The sequence below is a fragment of the Sturnira hondurensis genome, unplaced genomic scaffold (genome assembly GCF_014824575.4).
Source record: "Sturnira hondurensis isolate 20B ecotype Veracruz unplaced genomic scaffold, ASM1482457v3 Scaffold0021666, whole genome shotgun sequence".
NCBI lineage: Eukaryota > Metazoa > Chordata > Mammalia > Chiroptera > Phyllostomidae > Sturnira > Sturnira hondurensis.
This window is the reverse complement of record NW_028094297.1, coordinates 437,686-463,554: the sequence shown is the minus strand read 5'-3', so window position 1 is coordinate 463,554 and position 25,869 is coordinate 437,686. Positions and strand designations below refer to the sequence as shown.

The window sequence follows — 25,869 nt, the reverse complement described above, 5'->3', positions numbered from 1 at the left end:
ATATCATAAGAGTGTTTTTTAGTGAGGGAATATTGTTGATGATAACATTTTTAAAAATTTTATATGACACTGTCAATTTAATCTTAAACTTCTGGTAGATCCATAACCAGTTTTCTTGCAAACCACTAATTTCTTTTCCAAAAATTTTTCCATGGAAAAAATTAGGTTTGCATTGTAAAAAGTTGCTTGTCATTTTATTGTTAAAAGAGAAAAGGTCAGTAAGTATAAACTTTAAAGACTAATTTGTTTCAGAGATTTGTTCTTTGTTGGAACATTATTTTTCTTCATGGAAAAAACCCCTGCCAATTCAACCCAAATAAAGAAATCTCACCAAATTAACATCAGTGTAGTACCATACGTGTGCAATGCTTTCCTTACAAAAGAAACAGAACTTAGCTTTTGGAGGGTTGCTACAATCTACACAGGAAAGGGAAGCTGCCGTATCGCTTCCTCTTTTCTACTTCCTGTTGCAACCCGTAAAGGTTGTTCATACTGTTAAAAAAATGGAATCCTTTTTACAACATTTTTATTTTCAAACACATCTGGTAAACACACTGAAAGGACCAACATTTAGAAGCAAGCCATGCAATGGGTATCCGTGTGATGTATGTCCTGCTTTGATGAAAGTTCCTAGTTACAGTGTGGTTTCCTTGCAGAATCTTTTCATTATACCAATGCATATGTACACACAGGTTTATCGGTGTGTACACTTTTGTGAGAACAAATAAGCAAACAAGATTAACAGAAGCCTAATTATTGTATGGAAAAATTCCATTATTAGTGCTTTCTTATTTTTCATGTATTTAACACAAATAACTGACCTAATTAACACACCTTTTTTCTTTGCATGAATGAAAGCATGACTTCAAACTACAGCATGAGATTTCACAATTTTTCCCTTATTAGTTTAGGATGCATGCATTCATGTTACAAGATGATTTTAAAGTGAGTTCAGGAGAGAGGAGAAGATGGCGGAGCAGTAGGACAAAGAGGATTCCGCTTCCCCCCAGGCAGAGGAAAAACTGCCCAGGGCAAACAACTGAACAAGAGCAAAAGAGAATCCTTAAAACCCTGTACACACAGAAGAACTAGCTACATCACAAGCCACCCTCACCAGCACAATAAACTAAAATGGGTGGTGGACAGAGGAACCATCAGTTCACCAGCTGGTGGGAAGGACCCACAAAAGAAAGACCCCAAAACAACCAAAACCAAATCACAAACCCAGAACCAATGTAAAAGAGAGCCCAAGACCAGTGAGCTAGAGAGGTTAAGGAGACCACACCACCAAAGCTCACAGGTATTATACAACAAAGTTCACCATAAACCCAGGAAGGCAGGACAAATCAATTTAAGAAGCTGAAGCTAACAAGAAGAGTCTCACAAACAAGGGGAAGACAAAGAAAAAATCCTCAAATGAAAGGAAAGGAGGAAGCCTCAGAAAGAATGCTAGATGAGGTAGAGGCAAGTCAACTATCAGATATTGAATTCAAAGCACTTGCTATCAGGAAGTTCAAAGAGCTCATAATGAGCTACCAGAAACTACAGGGGAATTACAATGAACTCACTGCAAACTATATCAATATGAAAATGGAAATAGAAACTATTAGCGAGGGCCAAGAGGAAATGAAGAATACAATCTCTGAACTGAAGAACACAGTGGAAGGAAGCAAAAGCAGGATCCATGAATTAGAAGATTGGGTAAGCGAGTTGGAAGATAGAAAGAAACTCCCAGAAAGATGAGGAAAAGAAAAAGAGTCTCAGAAAGATGAAGAGGGATTAAAAGAAATGCAAGACAATATGAAACATAATAATATCTGAATAATAGGGATACCAGAAGGAGAAGAAGAAGAGCAAGGGATAAAAAATCTATTTGAAAAAGTAATGAGGGAAAACTTCTTTAATTTGATGAGAGAAAAAGTCACACAAATCCAGGAAACACAGAGAGTCCCAATCAAGAGGAACCCAAAGAGGCCCACTTTAAGACAAATCATCATTAAAATGGCAAAATCCCAAGACAAGGAGAGAATCTTAAAGGCACCAAGGGAGAAAAAGGAAGTAACATACAGGGGGGTCTCAATAAGATTAGCTTCTCACTTCTCAATGGAAACACTCCAAGCAAGAAGAGAATGGCAAGAAATATTCCAAGTAATGAGAACCAGAGGCCTGCAACCAAGACTACCTTACCCAGCAAGGTTCTCAATCAAGATAAAAGGCCAAATAAAGAGCTTCCAAAACAAAAGAAGTCTAAAAGAACACACCTCCAACAAACAAGCTCTGCAAGAAATACTAAAAGGACTGCTTTTAGGAAAGGAATAAAAAGAGAGACAAAGAGAAACAGGTATAAAAATGGCAACGACTAAGTACCTATCAATATTAACCTTAAATGTAAATGGATTAAATGCTCCAATCAAAAGACATGAATAACTGAATGGATAAGAAAGCATGACCCACACATAAACCACCTAAAAGAGACCCACCTCAGAACAAAAGACCTACACAAACTAAAAATGAAGGGCTGGAAACAAATTTTCCAAGCAAATGGCCAGGAAAAAAAAAAAGCCAGGGTAGCAATACTCATTTCAGACAAAATAGACTTCAAAATAAGGGCCATAAAAAGAAACCCAGAAGGTCGCTTCATGATACTCAAGAGAAGAATCCACCAAGAAGACATAAACATTGTGAATATATATGCACACAACATAGGAACACCAAAATATAAAAAGAAAATCTTAGAGGACTTCAAGAAATATATTGACAGCAACACAATTATATTAGGGGATTTTAACACCCCACTGTCAAATATGGACAGATCTTACAAACAAAATAGCAACAAAGATATTGGGGCATTGAACAATGCCCTTCATGAAATGGACTTAACTGATATATACAGAGCGCTTCATCCCAAAGAAGCTAAATACACATTCTTTTGAAATGTGCATGGAACACTTTCAAAGATAGACCACATGATAGGACACAAAACAAGCCTCAACAAATTTAAGAAAATTGAAATCATCCCAAGCATTTTCTCCAACCACAAGGGCCTGAAACTGGAAACCAACCCCAAGGGAAAAAACCCCAAACACTCAAAATCATGTAGACTGAATAACATGCTGTTAAACAACAAATAGGTCAAGAACTAAATTAGGGAAGAAATCACAAATTTTCTGGAAACAAATGAAAATGGATTCATGACAACCCAAAACTTATGGGACACAGCAAAGACAGTCCTGAGAGGCAAGTTCATAGCAATACAGGCCTAACTAAAAAACATAGAAACATTTCAAAGAAACAGCCTAAACCTATGCCCACAAGAACTGGAGGAACAGCAACAAAGACAGCTTAGAGCAGATACATGGAAGGAAATAACCAAGATCAGAGCAGAATTAAATGACATAGAGACTAGAAGCACAATTCTAAGGATCAATGAATCTAGGAGCTGTTTTTTTGAAAAGATAAACAAAATAGACAAGCCTTTAAGCAGGCTTATCAAGGAAAGAAGAGAGATGACCCAAATAAACACAATCAGAAATGAAAGAGGAAAGATTATAACTGACACCACATAAATACAAAAGATTGTAAGAAATTAGTATGAGGAACTGTATGCCAAGAAATTTGAGAACTTAGGTGAAATGGACAAATTTCTAGAAAAATATAATCTTTCAAAACTCAATGAAGAAAAAGCAGAAAGCCTGAAGAGACCAATACCAAAAAATGAAATTGAATCAATAATCAAAAATCTCCTGACCAACAAAAGCACTGGACCAGTTGGTTTCACAGGAGAATTATACAAAGCATTTAAGGAAGAGATAATGCCTATTCTTCACAGACTATTCCAAAAAATTCAAAATGATGGAAGACTCCCGAACTCTTTTATGAAGCCAGCATCATCCTAATCTCATAACCAGATAAAGATACAGCAAAGAAAGAAAACTTTAGGCCAATATAGCTGATGAACACAGATCCTAAAATCCTCAACAATATATTGGCAAACCACATCCAACAGTACATTAAACATATCATACACCATACCCAAGTGGGATTCATCCCAGGGATGCAAGGATGGTTCCATATTTGCAAATCAGTAAATGTAATACATCACATAAACAAAAGACAAAAGCACGTGATCATATCAATAGATGCAGAAAAAGCTTTTGATAAGGTGTAGTACCCATTTATGATAAAAATACTCAGCAAAGTGGGAATAGAGGGAGCATTCCTCAACATAATAAAGGCCATATATAAGAGACCTACAGCCAACATCATACTCAATGGAAAAAAACTAAAAGCTTTTCCACTAAGATCAGGAACAAGACAAGGTTGTCCAATTTCCCAAGTTCTATTCCATACAGTATTGGAAGTTTTAGCTACAGTGATCAGACAAGAAAAGGAAATAAAAAGCATCCAAATTGGAAAGGAGGAAACAAAACTGTCATTTTTTGCAGATGACATGATAGTGTACATAGAAAATTCTATAGACTCTACCCAAAAACTGATTCGCCTAATAAATGAATTTGGCAAAACAGCAGGATACAAAGTCAATATCCAGAAATCAAAGGCATATTTTGTATACCAAAAAGGAAACACCAGAAGCTGAAATCAAAAAAATATCCCATTTAATATAGGAAAAAGAAAAATAAAACACCTAGGGAAAACCTAGCCAAAAAGGTAAAAGACATGTATGCAGAAAACTACACAATACTGAACAAAGAAATCAAGGAAGACATAAATAGAAACACACACCATGTTCATGGGTTGGAAGAATTAACATCATCAAAAAGTCTGTACTACCCAGAGCAATTTACAGATTCAATATAATACCTACTAAAGTACCAATGGCATACTTCATAGACATAGAACAAACACTTTAAAAATTTATATGGAAGCATAATTGCCCCCAAATAGCAGCTGCAATTTTGAGAAAGAAGAACAAAGTAGGAGGGATCACAATTCCTGATATCAAACTGTATTACAAGGCCACTATCATCAAAACAGCCTGGTACTGGCATAAAAACAGGTACATAGACCAATAGAAAAGAACAGAGAGATGAGAAATAAACCCAAGTCTCTATAATCAATTAATATTCAACAAAGAGGGCAGCGACATAAAACTAACTAAAAAGGTGTTGGGAGAACTGAAAAGCTATGTGAAAAAAAACTGAAACTCAAGCACCAACTTACACCATACACCACAATAAATCAAGGTGGATAAAAGACTTAAATATAAGCCATGAAACCATTAAAGTTTTAGAGGGGAACATTGGCAGGAAAATCTCAGATATTTCATGCAGCAGCATTTTTACTGATATGTCCCCTAGAGCAAGAGACAGAAAGGAAAGAATAAACAAATGGGATCTCATCAAAATTAAAAGCTTCTGCATGGCTAAGGAAAACAGTATTAAAATAAAAAGAGAACCAACTGTATGGGAAAACATATTTGCCAATGATACCCCAGACAAGGTTTTAATTTCCAAAATATACAAAGAACTTTCATGACTCCACTCTAAGAAGACAAGCAACCCAATTAAAAAGTGTGCAAAGGACTTGAACAAGCATTTCTCTGAGGAGGACATACAGAAGATACAGAGACACATGAAAAGATGCTCAATATTGCTAGCTAGCAGAGAGATGCAAATTAAAACCACTATGAGATACCACTTTACACTGGACAGAATGGCTATTATAAGCTAAGCAACAAACAACAAGTGTTGGAAAGGTTGTGGAGAAAAGGGGACCCTCCTCCATTGTTGGTGGGATTGTAGACTGCTACAACCACTACGGAAAACTGTATGGAATTTTCTAAGAAAAGTAAAAATGGACCTGCCTTTTGACCCAGCAATTCCACTGCTGGGATTATATCCTAAGAACCCTAAAACATCAATCCAAAAGAACCTATGCATCTCAATGTTCATAGGAGCACAATTTGCAATAGCCAAGAGTTCGAAGCAACCTTGGTGCCCATCAGCAAATGAATGGATCAAAAAACAATGGTACATATACACAGTGGAATTCTATGCAGCAGAAAGAAAGAAGGAGCTCCTACCCTTTGCAACAGCATGGATGGAAATGGAAAACATTATGCTGAGTGAAATAAGCCAGGCGTTGAAAGACCAATACCATATGATCTCACTTTTAACAGGAAGCTAAACAACAAAACAAACAAGCAAGCAAAATATAACCAAAGACACTGAAATAGAGAACAGGCTGACAATGACCAAAGAAAAGAGGGGAGGGAATTTCAGAGGAAAGAGGATTTACAGGAACTAGTATAGACACATGGACAACAACTAAGGGGAGTGGAAATGAGAGGGATGTGTGGAGCACTGGTGGGGGGGGATGGAATGAGAGTAAAAGAAAGAAAACTGTACTTGAACAACAATTAAATTAAAAAAATAAAGTGAGTTCATCTGAGTCTTAAATATGTTTGTTAGAATTTTCTTCATTTTTCCTTTTCCTCTATCTTTTTTTTTCTTTCATTTTTCTCTTTCTTTTTTTCCTTCTTTCTTTCTTTTTTTCTTCTTTAATGGGAGAGGGCATGGAGGTGAAACTTGAGTTTGGGATTTACAGCTTCCCAGAACCAGCGGACCTATCCTGGTTCTAGAGTCCACCCTCTGGCTTCTCTTACTGATTTCAGGGTGCCTGCTACTTTCCTGCATAGCTTCACTAAATGTAGCTGAGACAGTGCAATGGTCTGTTTTACTCATAAGTTTATTTAAGAGAATCTGTGGTAGAACTGCACAAGGTCTCTGAACTCTCCCTGACTTCAGCTTGTCTAGATGTCCATTATTATCTTGCCCATTACAACTGGCTTTTTCACACTGAAAAACTGAATATTTAATAGGAGATCTGTGTACCCAATTGAAATTATAATTTCCTGAACTTTTGTCTTTGGTGATGGTAGAAGTGTATTGGCCCTGTGACTTTGGACCATGTCATTTGATTGCATGGGTATCAGGAAAGGGGGGTGATTTGAGGAAGTCGATGTCTTTATGTGTCATCAAAAATAAAAATAAAAAATACCTTAGTCTAGAGGGTCAAAAGAGCACCCCAAAATGATCTAGCTTAGGAAATATCTTAGAAAGATCATATGTTCAAAATCCTCAAAGAGAGCCAGATTGATGTTAACATATGATGGATCTTAGTGATCATCAGATTCATATACCAGATGTGCTGAGGATTTTAGTTTCCATAACTGCAACAAAATGCAACTAAACTGGACACCCACAAACACCTTTTCTTTGTGTGTTCTCTCACACATACTTTTACCCTTCACACAAATGAGAAAATAAACACTTGTTGGCAAAATTAAATAGGAATCTGTTGGTAAAGGCAAGGTTTTTTATAAACACAAATATGTCTTTAAAATTTATTTTAAAATCTGTAAATAAAGTAAAACATATAAAAGAGTGTGCTGGTTTCTTTCTAGGCTTGTTGACTTCCCCAAGCCCACACTGATATAATTGCCAGGGCAAGGGGTTGGTGATTGTAGTTGTATCCAAGTTCCAGACAAATGTCCTTAACAAAAAGATTGATGCCAGAAACTAGAGCATAATAAAACCTTATAGGGCGGTTGAGGTAGGAGAGTGGAGGTCAGGAGCATATTTCTTGCCCTCCACACACACACTCCTTGCTCATTGCTTCTCTATGTGTCTGTGACTCAGAATACAGAAAAATCAAACTAAGCCCTGGCTGGTGTAGCTTAGGAGGTTGAGCATGGGCCTGTGAACCAGAGTCACTGGTTTGACTCCCAGTCAGGACACATGCCTGTGTTGCAGGCGAGGTCCCTGGTAGGGGGCACATAAGAGGCAACCACACATTAATGTTTCTCTCCCTTTATTTCTCTCTCCCTCTAAAAATAAACAACAAAAAAGAAAAGATAAAAATTAAACTGCAAAATCCCCAAATAGCCTAAGAAGTTTTAGAAATGATTAGACTAAAAGAAAGCAAATACTTTCTTAAACCATTAGTTCCAGGCTCTCTGTTTCTCCTGCCAAAATTGTTATTTCATCTCTAGCATATGTTTGCAGTTTTCATGATACTGGGAGCTCATGTTTGCTCCAGGAGAAAGCACACACACAAAGAAACAACACAACTAACTCTTCATCAGCTGAACCTTCCGGTTCTTTCCCTATACACTCCTTTCAGACCCTTTGAAGCCTTGTGGGAACATTTAAATCTAGGCAATCTCTGACTTGGCTGACTTCTGGCCACCGCCCTGATCCATTTCCTTCTCAGGGCTTCCTGGCTCTGCCAGCTGGTGGAAGAGCGTGTTTTGCCTTTGTGCACACGGGTGTGTAGTTCATATGTTTCATATCTTAACTGCCTATAAAGTCACTGACAACTATATTCAAATCATATCCTGTAACTTATTTTTTCCCCTTCCAAGACTTCCTAGCCCTACTCTTCCTGGACTACTACCAGCTCCCAGGATTCCTTTCACCAGCAGCACCACTGCTGACAGAGAAAATCAAAAGGGGTGATTAAATTGTAAGTTAAAGTTTGCATGTTAAATCTCTCATCTTGAAATTTTTACCTTGCATCCACAGAGGACTGGGTTCTTTAAATGATTTTGATTTAGAACATGCTTGTAAGTTGAATGCTTTTGCCGTATTTCATTTATTTCCCACAGGAAATGCAGTTATTGTTAGGTCGTGCAGCATTTCTGAGCTTTTAATGATCACTGTTATTTTTCTGGGTTCAGTTGGATTGTCTTGAAGTGTGCCAGGATGGTCTTCTCATGAAACTTGAGCCTCATGAGGGAAAAAAGTATCCACTTAAAATCCTCACTTCTCTCATTTTTTCTCCACCCCTCCCTACAAAAAAGTGTGCATGCACACGCATATATTAAATATGTTGTTTATTTTATTTATTTCAGCTCCTGGGATTTGATATGGACCAAATAAAACAGGACTTTGTTTTATTTATTTATTTATTTTTATTTTTTTATTCAATTCTTATTCAAATACAGTTTTCTGTTTTATATTCTCTGCCCTGCCCAGCCCCCAGTGCTCTCCACCTCCCTCCTATTTCCACCCCCCACCTTAATTATTGTCCATGTGTCCTTTATACTTATTCATGTGAGTCCCTCCCCTTTTCCCCTATGATTTTCTCCCCTCTCCTCTCTGGACCCTGTCAGCCTGTTCTGTATTTGAGTGTCATTGGTCATATTTTGCTTGCTTGTTTGTTTTGTTAAAACAGGACTTTGTTTTATTGTGAGACACATGGAAGAAATATTCCTTTCTCATTAGAAGGACTATTCAGCTTCAAAGTCAGATGACTTGATTACTTCTAAGGGGCGCATTATTTTTCCTTTTTCTTTTTCGTTAATCTTTTTTAAAACCAAAGTTTAGACAATTTAATTTTTAGCCCATGGCTTAACTTAAATAGGAAGACATGTTAGATCATATAGGCTATGATATATAACCACATAAAATTGTTACTTTCTATTAGGATTGACTAGATTTATGAACTAACTTTATATTCAAAGTAAAACATCAATCTTGAGGCATCTTCCAGTGTATCTGGTTCAGTGAGACTAGTTATCTTACATTTTCCAGCCCTACTGCCTGGACCCATCACAGCATATAAATATGAACTCACCATTATGGATACTGGTCACAAAGAGGCAATGTTTTTTTCCCCCAATTTTTTTTATTTAATTATTTTTCAAGTACAGTTTTCTATCTATTACTCCCATCCCATCCTACCCCCCGTGCACCCTCCCTCCCTTCCATTTCCACCCTTCTCAGTTGTTGTCCATCTATCCTTTATATATTTTTCTCTAAATCCCTCCCCTATTTCCCCTGAAATTCCCTCCCCTCTCCCCTCTGGTCACTGTCAGCCTGTTCTCTATTTCAGTGTCTTTGGTTATATTTTGCTTGTTTGTTTGTTTTGTTGTTTAGCTTCCTGTTAAAAGTGAGATCATATGGTATTTGTCCTTCAACACCTGGCTTTTTTCACTCAGCATAGTGCTTTCCAGTTCCATCCATAATGTTGCAAAAGGTAGGAGCTCCTTCTTTCTTTCTGCAGCATAAAATTCCATTGTGAATATGGCCAAATAAAGAGCTTCCACGACAAAAGAAGTCTAAAAGAATATGCCTCCACAAAGAGGCAATGTTAACTCAGGACTAATCCTCTGAGGTTTCTGAACTGCTCACACCCATGTCCCAGAGGTGACTATTCAGATCAGCTGCCTTAGTTTCATCTTGTTACTCACAGCATTCTTCTCTGACATTTTTGCAGCGTGGAAAGCTTGTGCTTTTTCCCAGGGGGAAGTTTGCTTTGTCAAAGAAATATTTTCTTATAAACTGTGAACCTCTTATTTGAATAAGATAAATCATGAATATTTGTTGACTCTGGCGAGAGCCCACCAATGGTAGGTTTGCAGTATAACCAAGTGAGTGGAGCTGGAAAGACTGAAGTCTGTTTCTGCTCTGCCGCTAATGTGTTTGGTGTCTTTCAGCAGACTCTGCATACAGTGACTGTAAGTGTATTCAGTATGTTTGAAAAGTTGAGACAGGAAACATATAACCAATCCCAAAGTGATCTTTGGAGATAAAAACCATGATGTCTGAAACAAAAATGCATAGAATGGGAATAACATCAAATCACACATTCTAGAGGAAAAGGTTAGTGAACATAAAAGCATAGCAACTGAAACAGAAGGAGAGAAAAAGATTTAAAAAATGAATGGGACATCAGTGTACTGTGAACAACTTCATGGGGCTGGAGTTTCAGAAGGAAGAGGGAGAGACAGAAAAATATTTGAAAAAATAATGACTGTGAAACCCACAGTTCTGAAAACTTCAATAAATTTGAAGTGCACATGGACACACACACACCCATGAAAACAACCACACCAAGGCACATCATAATCCAATTGCTCAAAACCAGTGATAAAAAGTAATCTTACCAGCAGGCAGAGAAAGTAAATGCATTATGTACAAAAAATGGTAAGAAACATAACATATTTGTATAAGGAAAATAAGGCAAACTGAAGCGTGATTATGGGTGATAGTCCAGAAAATTTTTGCATGAAGTCCAGATACTTTTTAATATATTTCTGTGTAATATGATTTTTAAAATTCAAAGTAAGGTGGTTTCATTTCTTTCCATATCCTCCACCGAAGACCTTTGTCCACTTGTCACTGAGCCAGTGACTGCTCTTGCAATCTACAGCTCTATACCAACAAAAATGCCCTTTGTATTTAGATCTCTGTGTGCTCAGTGTGATAGAGGCCAGTTTAACTTTGTGTTAGATTGCCATATCTTAAGGATTACTTTAGTTACTCAGCTTCTGATCTTTGTCCTCTTTATTTTTCCAGGATTTGATTGTCAGCAATTATTCTATTAAGAATTTGTACAATCTTGTACAAAAATGGCCTCCCCAAAAGACGTCCTGAGAAAAAATTTGAAGATGATCCATGGCTGTCCTATGGTCTATGCTTTTGCAATCAACTGGGAAGAGGTTGAACAGTTCCACAGCAGGCCCGATGACATCGTGATAGTCACTTACCCCAAATCAGGTGAGTTTTGTGGCCTGACCAGTGCAGGTCTGAGTTTAGCCTTTGTTGCCTGAAAATCAACTTCTCTATAAAACCATTATCATCCTCAACCAAATTAATCCTATCAGTCAGTACAGCCATGTACTGGAAAGGTATTAAATGGGTATTTGGGGTATAGAAAAGGAAACTTCAGAATTAAATTTCTGGTAGGATGTGTTAGAATGGCAGGCTTCCAACAGGTACTTTCTCCCTCAGGTTCAGGTGATGTTTATAAAAACTGTTGCTTTTTGACACAGGTACCACTTGGGTAAGTGAAATTGTGGACATGGTTTTAAATGATGGAGATGTTGAAAAATCTAAGCGAGATTTTATAACTGCTAAAGTTCCAATGTTGGAAATGGCTGTTCCTGGACTGAGAATTTCAGGTAATTTTAAACCATTTGAGAATTATAATTATGTAATGTTATTTATTTAGCATTGTTAATTGTTGTATTTATGACTTTCACTCAGAGAAAATGGAGTAAATTTATTAACATAAAATGAAAGTCTGAAAACAGTACAGTATCAAAGCACATAGAAAAACTACAGTTTTAGTCCATGTTCAAGTATTCAAGTATTATGATACCAAAAAAATAAACAAGTTTTGTTGTAGAAAGTGATTAAAAATTTGGCTGATGGCATAAAAAATGCTTCTTATCTTTTATTGGCTTTTGTTGTGTAGAATTTAGTAGATTAGAACAATAAGCTCCTAATTTAGGACTTTGCTATGGTTAAATAAGTAAAGAAACACAATGCCCCTCGAAAAATAAAACTTATTTGTTAATACAATTTATTTTTATTTCACAAATGTTTATTAAATGCTTCTAAAGAATCATGTACTGTCCTATGGGCTAGATACAAAACGATGAGTAAGTTCATGTGTTAAACCCCAAAGGAGCTTATGGTAATTTCAGGACATTAAATAAGTAAATATAGTAACAATATGTGAATATTATAGATCTCATGTATGCAAAGAATAGGGCTCTTTGGAAGAGAAAAACAGGAGAGTTTACTTTAAATTGAATAATTGGAGATACTGCTTCTGAATTGAGGCCTAATACTGTACACATAGTTGGAGAAAACTTATTTCAGGAAGGTGAAGTATTAGTTATAAAGACCTAGGTGTTGAAAATGTATTGGTATATATTCCAGGGACTAAAAACAACTACAGCAACCAACAACAGCAATGAAAGACTGGAAATGTAAGATGCAAATCAATTAGAGACTAGGAAGAGACAGGTCATGTAGGTTTTGTAATTGTTAAGAAACTGTGAGCTAAGAGGGAATCAGATGGTTTCTTGTAGGCAAATGAGAGGGGTTAAGCAGTGAGTCCTGGCTCTTCAATGACTGCGGGGAAATTTGGAATAACTATGGTGCTGAAGCTGTTTATCACTTTAAAGAGTAGAATCCAAAGTCTCTGACCTGCTGTAGCTGAATATTTACATAGGAAGAGAAGGTAACACTAGATATCATTCATTCTGTGTGGTTGCTTGAAGTCAGAGAGCAAATGCCAAAGCTTGGAATTAAAGGATTATTCTGAGACAAGCAACTAAATGAGTGGAAAGTGAGTTAAGACACCAAAGTCACAGAAAAGTATAAAGAAGTGATATATGCTAAGTGAAATAAGCCAGGAGATGAGGGACAAATACCATACAATCTCACCTTTAACTGGAATATAATCAACAAAAGAAAAAAGCAAACAAAATATAACCAGAGACGTTGAAATTAAAAACAATTTAACAATAGCCAGATGGGAGGGGAAGGGGACAGTGGGATAAAAAGTTTTCAGGATCTACTACAAAGGGCAAGTGGACAAAACCAAGGGGCAGGGTGGAAGCAAGGGAGGGAGGTGGGATCGGCTGGGGTGGGAAGGAGTGGTGGGGGAGAATGCAGACAACTGTAATAAAACAATAAAGTACTTAAAAGTGATAGTATCAAAGGGATCAGGGAGAGAGGAGTGGGGATTATCGGTGGGAGACCCAGGTGGGAGGTGTTCAGTGAGGCTGGGCAGCATTACCAGAGAGTGAATTGGTTCACCAGGTAAAGGAAGATAAACTGGCACTCAGGTTTACTCTGGAGCCTGAATGTGAATACTTGTGGTGTCATTTCATATTCCTGATGTTTATATTTGTGCACGTAAAGGGTTCATTTGAAGGGTCTCAAAAGCAAAACAATTGCAAAACATAAGGGGCTGAGAAATTTTTCATCGAAGTTTAGGGCAGGAAGAGGAACAACAATGTGGGGAATACTTCATCAAAGAAACAGACATAAGCGTTCACATGGTGGCATTGAGGAATAGTAAGATGTGGAAGGTTAGGATCTCTCATTTCTATATGCTGAATAAAGAGGCTGTAACTACTAGGTCAGTAGAAGCATAATGAAATACCTTGTGGAATTTTATAGCTGTGTAATTAATTTTCCCAATAAAATCCAGGATGCCCAATTAATTTTTAAATTCAGAAAGCTATTTTATTTAGTAAAAGTATATCCCAAATATTTCATGGGGGATACTTATACTCAAAGGTATTGCTGATTAATCTGAGCTACAGATTTAACTGGAATTTTTGCATCTTTATTTCCTAAATTTGCTGAACTGTCTGCACTGATATTAAGGAGTTCTTGATACAAGTGGCTGCTATGCCCTGTTCTCTATGGAGCTTCTGTTGGTGGAGAAAACAGGCTCTATCCCTGCTTTTATGGAATGTCCATTCTAGTGTGTGTGTTTGGGGGTGGGGACAAGGAAGGCATGTGGGAACTGACAACAAACAAATAGGTAAATGAACTATGAACCAGCAATAAGTGCTCTATAGAACCTTTTAAAAGGTTATTTTAATAGACACTGATTGGCTTTTTAGCATGTGCAATACAACTGTGTTAGGAATCGAAGTATAGGATTGCTTTAAATTAGTGAGTCAGATGAAATTTTGAGCAAGTATGTTGTTATATGAAAAAGGTATAAAAATAATGCAGGATTAACAAGTAATTTAGAGGTTAGACAGGATAACTAATATTGTGAAAAATATGCATAGGACCTTAGGATTCATTGGATATGAAACCTGAAAGAGTAGACAATAAAAGAGATCTTTGTGACTCTGTAAGAGATGATATCTTTAACAGGTATACCTGGGATAAAGGCCTTGAGTCCATTATAAGAACAGTAAGTGAAAAGGGTAAGCCCAGTTTTCCCTAGTCAGGGTGAGAAATTCTCTGAGTATGCCTTTACTCCACAAGTGCCTGCAGACTGGCCATGTCACTTGTGTGGTGTGATCCTCCTGACTCTGAACACAGAAAATGAATGGATGTTCTGTGTCTCACAGAAGTTTATACATGCCTCCTCCAAACACTTAATGTGAAACCAACTTCTAGCATACATTAGTTGTATGACTTTGGAGAGTTCAGCTAACACCTAAAAGTTGCACAACATTGTTGCTTCGCATATGCATATAACAAATACAGGAAATAATAAAATGCAGATACAACACCTGATGCTACACAAAATGACATCATCAATACTATACTAGCTGGTGCAAAACAGTGTGATGTGAGACTTACTAGGTATTAGTGCCTTTCTGACATAGAGAAAACATTTTTATGATTATTTATAGTATGCATAGGTATGATGAAACTCCAAAGTGCTAACTAAGGTGGGTATAATTACTCCTCATGTTGGAAGTGAAAAAAGTCAAATATTGAGACTGGGATGTTTTCCAATGTCTCACAGTGAGCAAGTGATTGAGTTAGAATTTGAATCCAAGGGGGGTGATTTCAGAACCTATGCCCTTAACTGTCATGCAATATTGGCTCTTAGAGTTCAGATAAATAATGCCTATGATTAGTTCAAAACTTAGCAGCATCATATACTGCTGAAAAATATTTTGAAAGATTGTTTGAGAAAATTCGGAAATGCAAACCTGTTGGAGACTAATACTTCTATATAACAAACTACATTTTCTCAGGTATAGAACAATTGGAGAAGAATCCATCACCTCGTCTTGTGAAGACACATCTACCGATTGATCTCCTTCCTAAGTCTTTCTGGGAGAACAACTGCAAGGTACACCCCAGACCAGCAGCCAATTTTTTAATGACCCTATTCCCTGTGACACACTAACATAAGACATAATTGCTCTCATGTTTGAATGAAAGTGTTTCCGTTGTCTTAATCTAAACCTACATACTGAAGTTTTCCAAAGTCATGCAGCAAGAGAGTTCTCATCTCAGCACACTATTGCTACTGTTACTCCCCAGCTGTCCCTAGATGTTCTGGTCTCCTCTGAAAACTCAACACAAGGTTGTTGGTATTCAGATTATCCATTTCATCTTAGCCGATTTGACTAGTTTGTGATGTGTGAGGAATTCTATGTGGCTGAATTTTGTAATGAAAAGTTGTTCATGTAGTCACTTCTTATTCTTTCTTTTAACAGATATTATTTTTTCTTTGGCAATTTCATTTATGTATAGACTATTGTTAGGTTCACAATAAAACTGAGTGGAAGTCAAGGTGACTGTGCATACATCCGTTGCTCCCACATACACTTAGATTCTCCATTATCAGCATCTCCCACCAGAGTGCACATTTGTTACAGTTGATGAACCTACATTAACACATTGTTATCACCCAAAGTCCACAATTTACACTAGGGCTCATTCTTGGTGTTGTCCATTCTATGGGTTTGGACAAACATGTATATATGTGTAATCATAAATTTCAGTATCATATAGTGTAGTTTCACTGCCTGAAAAATCCTCTGTGCTCCACCTATTCATCCCTCCCTCCCCAACCCTGAAAACCACTGATCTGTCTCCATAGTTTTGCCTTTTCCAGAACATCATATACTTGGAATCACACAGTTTCTAGCCATTACAGTTTAAAGTGTTTTACTTAGTATTAGGCATTGAAGATTCTTATGCCTTTTCATGGCTTGATAGCTCATTTCTTTTAAGTGCTGAATAATATTCTATTGTCTGGAGGTACCATAGCTTATTATTTGTTCACTCACTTACCCAAGGACATCTTGGTTGTTTCTAAGTTTTGGTAATCCTTAATAAAGCTGCTACAAACAACCACATGCAAGATTTTGACTGGACCTTATTTTTCAATTCTTTTGAATAAATACCGAGTAGTGCAAATGCTAAATCACATAGTATGGATATGTTTAGTTAAAAAAAAACCCTTTCAAAAGTTTCTTCCAAAATAGCAGACCATTTTGCATTCCTACCAGCCATGAATGAGAGAATCTTAATGCCCCGCATCCACAGCAAGATCTGATGTTGTCAGTGTCCTGGACTTTGTGGTCATTCTAATAATTATTGTGAAGTGGTGTCTCAATGTTTTAATTTGAATTTTCCTGACAGCATATGATATGGGACATTTTTAAATACTTTTCTTTTTATCTTCTGTCTTTATGTAGTCTTGCTAGCTATTTATCCATTTTATTAATTAAAAAAATTATTGTTGTTCAAGTACAGTTTTCTGCTTTCATCACCCCCACCATAGCCCAACCCCACAGCCCTCTCACTTCCCTCCTGTTTCCATCCCTTCCCCCATTATTTTCCATGTGTCCTTTACATTGTTCCTGCAAACCCTTCACCCTTTTCCCCTGAAATTCCCTCCCCTCTCCCTTCTGTTCACTGTCAGCCTGTTCTCAATTTCAGTGTCTATGGTCATATTTTGCTTGTTTGTTTGTTTTGTTGATTAGGTTCCTGTTAAAGGTGAGATCACATCTCATTTGTCTTTCACTGCCTGGCTTATTTTGTTAATTCTTTTAAAAGAGCCAATTCTTTTTTTGTTTAATTTTTGTCTAATGTTTCCCATGTTTTTAATTGCATGAATTTCAAATATGTTGCTTTCTTGCCTGTATGTTAATTTTTATTTTCCTAAATAAATTAGCACCCATTTGATCTCTTATTTCTACTTTTGCAGATGATTTATGTGGCTCGAAACGCCAAGGATGTTGCGGTTTCATTTTACCATTTTGACTTAATGAATAATTTGCACCCTCCTCCTGTTACCTGGGAAAAGTATCTGGAGAATTTCATGGCTGGAAATGGTAGGTAGTTCTTGGTCTAAAATTAATAAGTCATTTTTTTATTTTAAATAATTCTACTATTACTCGTATGACTTTTTGTTTTCTAAACACTGATTTTTGCCAAATCAGAAACAAACACATTCAAATGCTGTTGACAAAATTAAATCAAATATATCTAATATCGTACTATGACTTTCAATATATAAATCTGGTATGAAACATTGGCTTAATGAAAATATTGCCTAATCTCTTTTCAGGAGCTAGAAACCTAGTCTCAGTTTCTGCTCACAACAGAAATGATTTACCTTCCCTAAGCAATTACTTAAATCAGTTATATATGTGTATTTATAGTATAGATAAACAGTTAATATGAGTACTTTCTGAAATAATAATTTCCTTCCATGTGAGGCTAAGTATAACTTGTTGGAGGTCAATGTATTTTCAATTGAAATACTTCCTTGTACTTTATATATTTTTAACCTGTTTGCTTATAAATTCATATGTGGTCGATTATATATTTTTTAATTGGCTTTATATTCTCAGTTCCCTTGGCTATTAAATTCCACAAAACGTTTGTATAATCTAACTTATTGTTCAGAAACAAATCTTTAATTTTATGAATGCTTATGGACAGAGACTCTTTCTGTGCTTTTAGTGGCCTATGGCTCCTGGTTTAATCATGTTAAGAGCTGGTGGAAGAAAAAAGAAGAACACCCAATACTTTTCTTACACTATGAAGATATGAAAGAGGTAAAATGATAGAAATTCATTATAGATATGTCCCACTACATGCTGGGGTAAAAGGATGAATATAACATTTTCAAGTTAACCTGTGGAGTCCAAAATAACATGATTGCTTTTCCTATTCTTCATGCCTGCTTACCCAGATCTTGTTAAGGTCATTAATAATGTTCTAATTGTGAAAACTATGACATTTTTGTCCCTCATATTCTTTTTTAACCATTGTGTTTACTTTGAGCAGCTTTTCTTTCTCAAATTTTCTTCTCCATTTAACAGGTTGTCACATTGGTAGTTTTCCAGTGGATCTTTCTGTGTCACTTAGCTGTTTTTCTTTTTCAGCTGCTTGGTGTATTTTAGTGCATATTCCAGGCTCACTGTTGCCAAAGCTATTTATGTGCTAATGGCCCTTCAAAGCCCTTTTTTTTCACTTCTTCCCTGAATTCAAACCTGTTCCTTTATTAAAATGACTCTCAAATTTAACGTGTTCAAAACTAATCTCGTCTTGCTTCTTTCTCTTCAACATGTCATCCTCTTCTTGGTTTATCCTCTCTTTTGGTTAATGATGTTCTATGTCCATTCAGTTTTAAGAGCTTGAGAGTAAGTTGTCCTCATTGGCTTCCATATAGTAAGTATAGTTCAACTGTACCTTTAACATCCCATTGGTTCACAAGCCCTATCTAATATATTCTTCAAATGTGCCCCCTTCTTTATTTTCTTACTACTTCCTCTTAGACAGGGACTCATAAGCATTCATCTATCCTCCTGTATGAACTAGGATTCCTTCAAATTCCACTACAAAGTTCCAGGACTATTCTGGAGCTATTTTACTCAAATTAGGCAAACATGCATGCACACATGGAAAATATGTTTAATCCAAGTTTCTCTAGTTCTAAAAGCCTTAGTACAGAAATGAGGATATTTTTTTTAGACTTTCAGATTCATGACAGAAGGTACCATATGTACCATTCTTGTGACTGCATGTGCATTTCCTAATACAGCACCTACCCCATAAATAAAGACTCAATGGTCATTTGTTGTATGAATAATTGATCCCTTGAATGAATGAAAAAATAAATGCATAATAACAAAAATGTAATGACAATTCTACTTTGCATACCAGAAATCATGTCACAGGTAAAGTATTCCTTGTCCCAAGTATTTCCAAGACACTGGCAGATTATTTATCCCATCTTATTAAAGAGTTGTCTGTTTTTCTGCTCTGCATGTGCTCCCACCCTCTATCACATTTGTTTGTAGCCCACTGAGAACCTATGGTCTCAATCTTACCAGCGCTTGGATCTGATCATTGCAATTAATGTAAATTTGCTGGCATACACAGCTGCACCACTTAAGTGGTTTTTATTCATCAGATTAAATTATGAGTACTTTGTAAGAGAGATCCTTGTTCTTCTGTACCAAGTATCTCTCTTCCTGGAGACGTGAGTAGTACTTAAGAGCCTTAGGAAAGGAGCAATTTTAGCTTCTCAATATAGTCCATTTTCTCCACAGAATGGAGAAATGCACTTCCTGGGCTCGGCTGGTATCCAAACTTTGACTCACACACTGTCTCCCACATGATGTTCTCATGTCAACCTTTTCTCATTCTGTAGCTAAACTGCTTTATCCAAACCAGCTCATTTAAATTAATTTACAGTCTGTCCTGATCAGCTTTATAAGCATGCCCCAATACTTTGAACCCCACTGAAATTTCCTCTATGGGTCATAATTAAAAGCCAATGTTTTTCTACTCCAATACAGATATTCTTAGACAATGTCATGTAAAGATGCTTAATAGAGCAACAATATAGCAAAAGTATAATTATGTATCAAGAATAAAATTCAGAGAGAAGTCCAATAATTTACATCAGGTTTATAAGTGTCTGCATAGAGTCTCAATCAGCAAGGTGAAAGAGCAATGCAGCAGAGGAAGATTCAGTAGGAGCCAACACTCTGAACTTGAACTGTTACTGGTTTATAAACTGACATCATCAGTCATGCTTTGGCTGTGGCCAGATTATTCTCCAAACACTTTGAATCACTATCAGAAATTACTATTTGCCCACCCATCTGTGTTTCCCTAGTGTTACTAACTTTCCTTTTGGCTTTCCGCCACTATCATGATTTCTGACATAGCACTCATTCTAAGTATTGCCACCCCTTAATTAGACATCTCATTCTTCTCTCGTTGAGGCCTCATACATAAAATATTATCAGAACTTCCCTTTTAGGGAACTCCCTGCCAAAACGTTCACAAGTGTACATGCATACACACACATGCACAGAGATAATAAGACACATTATTCAAAACTGTGGCTTCACTTTGTTATGACAGATGCAAATTCTTCCACAGGACATCCCAGGATGTTTTCAATTTAAACCCAATTTATTTTTCTAGTTTTATAACTCACTCCTGTGAACACATCAGATCTAGCTTTAACCATTATGCTTTTTTCTCCCTGAAACATATTATGAGACGCTAATATCTTTAAGAGTGTTAACTATTTTCACTACTCGATATTCACTGTTCAGTGCCACAAAAGACCACACATGTTGGAAAATTCTGACTCATCTTTTATAACTCAGCTTAGTTATCAGCTTTCCCAAAATCTTTCTAATGTATTCATGCAGATTTTAGTTTGGCTTCCTAAAAACTTGCAAATATTGTTTATGTCATTAAAATGTGGAAAATGATCCATTTTTCAAATTTGGTTCTTTTTATCCTCAGTGGTTAATAAATAATTCAGGCCTCAATATCTTTGCACGTTTATTAGAGTTTATTTTCAATAACTGGTGTCTAAGCAAGTTTTAATCAGCATTTATTTATACTTTAAGGAAATATACTTGAAGTTGTCCATGAATTTGTTATTTTTGCTTTTAAATCTTGTTGCTAAAAACAAGAAAAAAATATTTGATCAAAAGCAGAAAAAGAAATGAAATGCAAAAAACAAATTAGTTCGCTAAGTCATGCGCAGTTCAAATCTGATTGCAAATGAGTTTAAAATAGCACTTAGGCTTTTTTTCTCTAAGTTCTGTCAATATCTAGCCCAAAGTTTGTTCTTATTGTACCTTAAATGTAAACTAAAAACATAAGATTTGTAACTAACAAAACTTTTCTCCTCTATTTTTCTTAAACACAAATTATGTTTTCAGTTTTAATAACATTTAAAAAAATTGAGACCCAACCAAATATGGATTTAGTATTCAGATAAACATTTAAGAAAACAGAATATAAATATCATATTCTTTTTACATTATCTTTGTCATGTTCTTGGATGTCTCTTTACCCACTACTAGAATCCAAAGCAAGAAATCAAGAAGATTGCTACATTTCTAGAGAAAAGCTTAACTGATGAGGTCCTGGATAAGATCGTCCATCACACCTCATTTGGAATGATGAAGGATAACCCTCTGGTGAATTATACACATATTCCAAACACAGTGATGGATCACAGCATATCCCCTTTTATGCGCAAAGGTGAATATCTTTCTGAGTTTATTTTTCTTTTTTATTTTCTTGTACATTACTCTGAAATGAGGATTCACCTTGTGATCTCTACCAAAGGACTTAGACCCTTTGGGTATCATTCCCTCATCTGTAAAATAACAACACTGAAAATACTAACCACAAAAACTGCCACATCCGACTAGAAATTATTAAAGGAAATACTGCATGTAAACCTAGTGTCAAAATACCTTGAATATTTGATAGTTATTTCTCCTCTTATTTACTACCCTGCTAAAAGGGAGTGGTCTTGTCAATTCTGATATGAGTCATTCCAAATTTGTTGTATGTAAATCTTCTATCTTTAAATTGATATAAGCATCTTTCTTTCATGACAAATTAGTGTCAGTACAGTACTGTATTAATTTTTAATATTTTATTTATTTGTACAGAGAGGAGAAAGAAAGGAGAAAGAAGGAGATAAGCATTTATGTGTGAGAGAACAATTTATCAGTTGCCTGTCACACACTTGCAACCCAGTCATGTGCCCAGACTGGGAATTGAACCTGCCACCTTTTTGGTTTGCAAGATGACACCTAACCCACTAAGTCAGATCAGTCAAGAAAAAGTAGCATATTCTTTAAAGACCCCATATCATTTAGAAAAGAGTGGACACTTTGTTAAAAAGAATTCATCAAGAAAAAGAACCTCAGTTTTTTACCTTATAAAAAGTTTTTGTTACCTAAAAATGCAGTCTGAATTACATGGAATGTAAATTTAAGTTGTGAAGATGACAGAGGATGATGGCACTCATTGCTAAAATACAGCATTACGTCCATTATGGCTGGTTTATATAATTTGTGTTTTAATGTTTTATTAATGGTAAAAAGAATGATTTAACAAATTGCTAACTTAAATCTGAAATGTGATCCACCTAATAATGCCACCCTTTGGTTTCAATATTCTTTATGGAGTTGAAGGGAAAGGGGTAGAATTTCAGTTGGTGCACTGGGGAGTAAACATAACCCTAGGGATGTATTCTGTTCAGGAACATGAGAAAGAAAACCCTTAATTTTAAAGTGTTATATGGTTAAATTATTTTGTGAAACATTGTTTTCCACAACTTGCTAAAATAAGAAATAGTTGTAGTGTTTTAAAGTTGTTTTTTTATTTTTTAAATCTCTACATTTAACTTTTCAAAAGTAAACTCTAGTTTAAGAGGGGCAAAGCAAGTTTTTCATTGCCAGCGGTGTAATAGAGCAAAGAAGATACATACACATTTTCTGGTGGAAGAGTCAGAAAAACAATCTTTGTAAAAGAAGGCACATGTTTATCATGCTGGATTGTCAACTGAAACTTCTAGGAGAATTCTATCCTTCTCATAGGAACACTGATCCATCACATGATCCTCATTGGGGTATAAAGGTAAAGAAAATAAGCTCAGTATCTGAATTTTAGAGTTTTCCTAATTTTAACCTAAAAAAGTGCATGCTGCTACAATGAGAGCATGCCCTCCAGAAGTGGTGAGGAACACGTCCTTTGTAGTCAAATTGGTCTGGAATTGATCCAGACTATGCCAGTCCCTGATTTATGACTTTCGATACTTTAATATACCTGCCAAAACCCTGGTTGCATAACTGAAAATACCAAGTACTAACATCTATGGAACAAGTTTTGTGGGGAGTTTATGCTAAATGCTATGTAAGTATTTGGAATATGTTTCTGATTATAACAAGACTTATTAAACTGTTCATGGTGCCTCTATCCATTTACTCATTTATTCATTCAATAAATATTGAAGGCATATACACTCATTCATTAATTTACACATTGGAAGCCCTTCATCACCACCTATATGCAGCACATATTCTGTAGAATGTGCAAGTTTGAAGGACACACGCATCTGCCTCAGGAGGCTCCTAATGCAATGCAGGAGGCATGCATGCAAATGGATGCTGAGAAGGGCTCAAAGTGAAACGGTCCAAGGGCCAGGCACACTCAAGTCTTGAATGATGCTATGTTGCACAATCAATGTTATAATTCAGTTACACAATAGTAAAGGTGGTAGGGACTGGATAGGTGATGTTCCTATCCCCTATACCCATGCCCCAATTGCAGCAAAACAGAAATACCTGGGCTTTGCCATCATTTACTGTATCAGAAAATGTACACTTTTCTTGTTCTTATGAGGTGAATGTGTTTGCATGTGTTATGTAATTTATACTCTAAATAGAAGATATTGAAATACTTTGTACATGACTCTTCATTGTTTAAGTCTGTGCTCTATATTTTTAATACCTCTGCAGTTGTACTATCCTGAGTGTATTCACCCTATCCCCACATACACTTTTCTAAGACCTCTTGTCATCTAGTAAACATAGGACAAATTATAATAACCAGAAAAACAACCTAAGGGGATGCTTTATATTAAAAGGACTTGAGATTCTCATTAAGTAATCACAAGTTAATAGACATTACAATTGAGTAGGACATGTTTAATATTGATTATTTCATAATTATAACAAGTAAATGTTTTCCTCCAAGTGCATTGGCAGTCCATTAGTATTTATTTACTTGTTATATAAATATTTATAAGCATCCATGTTTAAGATAGTAAATAAATTCATATCACCAAGTTTACTTTTGTAAAGATCATTCATGAATATTACATTTGATGTTAATCTTCACATATAAAATGCAAATAAAATGTGAGCCTGGTGAACTCAGAAATCACAAGTATCCTACCAGTATTATTCCATCCTCATTTATGCATTCTGGGAACTGATACTTATCACCTTTCAACTTTATGGATTCGTTGTGCAGATGAACCATCTTTGCACAGTTTGCAAAGTAACTTGTGATATAAAATATGTCCTGACCAGTGTACAGTTGAAACCCTATGGCCCAGGACAATGAGAAGCACTAAAGAATCTCTTTCAGGAAACTATGAATTGTACAGTCCATGAATTTAGACAAGGGAATTAACCCCTTTCAGAATATGTCTCTAAATGTCAGACTCTATAGTTATAAGCCACTTTTTAAATGGGAGGAATTACCAGTAAAACAGAAATGACATTTTAAAGTATTCAAATACAAAGGACAATCTTTCTTTAACTTTTGCAACTCTTTCTTTTTCTCTATGCTAGCTTTCCTGTCATAATGGAAATATTTTACTCCTTCATATGTTTTTGTAATTCTTATTTGTAGGAATTACAGGTGACTGGAAGAATCACTTCACAGTGGCCCAAAATGAGAAGTTTGATGCCATTTACAGGAAGGAAATGTCTGGAAGTACACTGCAGTTCCGCACCGACTACTAGAGAACCTCAGCTGCAATTCTGAAAGAACCAACCTGAAATTAGTTGACACAGGGACAGTTATGACTTGACTTGGGAAGTCAAACGGGTTTTTAAAGAAGCAGACATACTTTTAAAACTTTGATTTTTCAGTGTCATTGTTTACTTCCCAGTTTTGCTCCTGACTCTGAAAATGTCCATTCTGTAAAGTTAAGGCCAATCATTACCTTTTTGTAAACTGTTCATGCCTTTTCCTAGACTAGTACTGCCAAGAAAACAGTTATGCTACTCAGTTTCCATATATTTTGGCTGAAAATGAAGTTTTTCTCCCTGTTACCATGGTCCAAGAAATTTGTACGCTGACACTGTATTTCCTAGCTCTGCCCCAATTTCCCTTTGCTGAGTGTTTGATTCTGGACACTCTGCTGCACTGCTGTGCCTGGGTTTCAAGTTGTTTCCTGAGTCAGAGCTCCTGTTCTTGCAAACCCTCTATTTTCATAACGTGGTTCATGTCCCAAGTCACGTGGCTCAGACTTTGGAATAGTGTTTATCCCTAATCTGATTATCCAAATTTCTAATCTCTGAATTTCCAAAGGTGAAAGGTTTACATGAGTCTCCTTTGTATCTCCTTCTCTGGCAACAGGAGCTCTACCCTGAGAGCCTGACTGAGGACTGGAACCTGTTTCCTGGGGAGAGTACCTCCCACATCCCACCTGACTGTTATGAACTGCTGAGAATTGCCTAGTGCTGCTCACTGGCCTCCATTTGGGGACTTCAGTTTATTTCTTCTTGCTTCCAGTTCCCTGGGCCCTTACTTG

The 25,869-nt window shown here is 36.2% G+C and overlaps 1 protein-coding gene and 1 pseudogene across 3 annotated transcripts; one reads left to right on the top strand and one right to left on the bottom strand.

The window, feature by feature from the left end:
- The window catches only part of LOC118978259 (UDP-glucuronosyltransferase 2B31-like), a 421,339-nt pseudogene that overhangs the window by 73,892 nt on the left and 321,578 nt on the right, over positions 1–25,869 (bottom strand).
- Positions 4,956–25,352, top strand: LOC118978263 (sulfotransferase family cytosolic 1B member 1). 3 transcript variants are annotated; one of them, XM_037033631.1, is made up of 8 exons: positions 4,956–4,966; positions 11,325–11,525; positions 11,801–11,929; positions 15,500–15,597; positions 17,467–17,593; positions 18,228–18,322; positions 21,608–21,788; positions 24,963–25,352. In XM_037033631.1, exons 2-8 carry the CDS (start codon positions 11,378–11,380, stop codon positions 25,073–25,075), a joined length of 891 nt encoding a protein of 296 aa, XP_036889526.1. In that variant the 5' UTR covers positions 4,956–4,966; positions 11,325–11,377; the 3' UTR covers positions 25,076–25,352. The 3 variants fall into 3 exon arrangements, with proteins under 3 accessions (XP_036889526.1, XP_036889525.1, XP_036889527.1); XM_037033630.1 differs by lacking the exon at positions 4,956–4,966 and adding an exon at positions 8,400–8,487; XM_037033632.1 differs by lacking the exon at positions 4,956–4,966 and adding an exon at positions 10,610–10,628.